The 2,125-nt window shown below is 36.1% G+C and overlaps 1 protein-coding gene across 1 annotated transcript; it reads right to left on the bottom strand.

Moving 5' to 3' along the window:
• Positions 1 to 202: 202 nt before the first annotated feature.
• LOC112505196 lies at positions 203 to 1,641 on the bottom strand. Its single transcript, XM_025109134.1, has 2 exons — positions 1,371 to 1,641; positions 203 to 1,281 (listed from the first exon to the last, which is right to left on the bottom strand). Exons 1-2 carry the CDS (start codon positions 1,639 to 1,641, stop codon positions 203 to 205), a joined length of 1,350 nt encoding a protein of 449 aa, XP_024964902.1.
• Positions 1,642 to 2,125: the final 484 nt, after the last annotated feature.

Raw genomic sequence — 2,125 nt, 5'->3', positions numbered from 1 at the left:
GGGGAGTAGACCTAAGCGGTAAGTATGTTGAACAACCTGTAATGTATATAACGTGTAAGATCACATTATACTTTGAAGCAATCAGGACACCAATTTCAGGCATGGTCATCCAATGTTTAACTGGGGCACCTCGATATAATTGAAAGAAGTTTAAAATATTGTAAACTATATTCCAATACTGACTTCCAAATATGTTGAGGTATTATGTCTTGTATGCGTCTAACTCTTCCATCAAGTTAAATCGAATTGTTGGCCATGCATCTTCATGAAGACCAAGGTGGACAGCTATTGCTCGAAATCCACAGTTTCCATCACCTCCCACATCATGTACCTGTCTGATGTAAGGGTGAAACATTTCAGGAAATTGATTAATATATGGATGCGCATTATAATTATTGTTGACGAAAGAACTATGTCTCACTGGTTCCTGGTAGCTTATTTCATTCAAGTCAACAAATGATGATGCGTTCGAATAGCTACATGTAAGGGGTCTTTCAGCTGTAAAAGACGGATCAACATGAGCTGTAAAAGACAGATCAACATGAGCTGTAAAAGACGGATCAACGTGAGGTTTTCTTAAAAGTTTATCCTTCAACGAGGGACGTCCACGAGTAGTCTTGTTAACAACTGGTTCACGAACCCACGTTTTTGATGCATTGGTTATCTCTTTTATCTTCCTTAGAAAACTAAACTTACCATATCTCGATTGTTTTTTAAATTCCTCGGTAAATATTTGGACTTCATTTTCACAACCAATATCATCATCTTGTAAAGATTGGCACGATGATAAATCAAGCTTCGTCCAAAATACATCAATTGAATCAATTGGGATAGGWTGACCTTTGTTGGAATATAGCATTTGTTCATGCGCACATGGCAACCCATAACTTGTACGTAGTAGACAATTACAATTTCCAGATAATAAGCCAACTGATTGAGCATGTCGATATTCTTGGAGTATTATGTCTAATGCATAAAGTGAAACAAAACCACACAGTTGTTCGAAGTGTGGTATGCGATGAAGATGTTTCGTGACACTTCTGCTCTCTTCAATACTTGCTYTAATTKHTGTATCTTGGGACTGAATGAGTTGATTGATCTTGCTCATAAATGTCGATAGACTTGATTGCGCAGAATCCAAGTAAGTTTTCAACTTCGAATGTTGGCTCTCCATTCTGTTATTTGTCCGATTTCCGAAGTGGAGAAATTTGCCAGTCCAAACAGATACAAATATTTCTTTAAATGGTGTCAACCATGTGTCATTCAGATGAGCAAAAACAGCTGAAAAATTGAACAAAATTATTTCAATTCTATTAATAGTAGTTGTTAAACCTATCAACATTTTTTATTTACAATATATTCGAGTGTACCTGGATAGCTGAGCAATACTGCTTCAAGTTTTACGAAATTAGAGAGGTAAGTTTCATCTGATTCCGAAGCAATTAATGCCACCCATGTATTGTAAAAGGAACTCCAAGCACGGTTTGATGTTATTGCTGGTCTACAATTTCTCATGATACTTTGGTAGATGTGCCATCTACAAAGTAATCTTTTAGCACTGGGAAAAACAATATTGCATGCTTTCATCAATGCCAACTCTCTATCTGTGACGATCACACGTGGATAAAGACATCCTTCCATTAACGATTGTAGACAATTTAATGCCCAAGTATAATTAGAGGAGTTTTGGTTAAGTAGGGCAACTTAGAATAGTATGTAGCCTCTCCCTTACCACTCATTTATAATTGAGTTATGATGTGGCTGAGAATTCCTCTTGGAATAGTATGTAGCCTCTCCTTTACCACTCATTTTATATATCCTTTTTTTCTTTTTTAAGTAAGTATATTTTTTGTGTCTTCATCCCCTAATGTGTATATATATGATATATGCATGCTTCCCTCCAAGTCCAAAAAAAAACACCAGCTTTATTGTTTCTGTGTGCGTTATCAGCAACCACTATATAGTTTGGAAATCAGGGGAGGGGTGTTGGTCCTAAAGGGTCTACAAGAATACTAAACAGTTTGTAGAAGGGGGGGGGGATGAATACAAACACAATTTTCAAATTTAAAATATATATTGATAGAGAAGATCAATACAGATTTTACAAGATTGTTTGCGAAAAGAT

The sequence above is a fragment of the Cynara cardunculus genome, unplaced genomic scaffold (assembly GCF_001531365.2).
Source record: "Cynara cardunculus var. scolymus isolate 2C unplaced genomic scaffold, CcrdV1 Un_Scaffold_8953, whole genome shotgun sequence".
Classification (NCBI taxonomy): Eukaryota; Viridiplantae; Streptophyta; class Magnoliopsida; order Asterales; family Asteraceae; genus Cynara; species Cynara cardunculus.
This window is presented reverse-complemented; position numbering and strand designations above follow the sequence as displayed.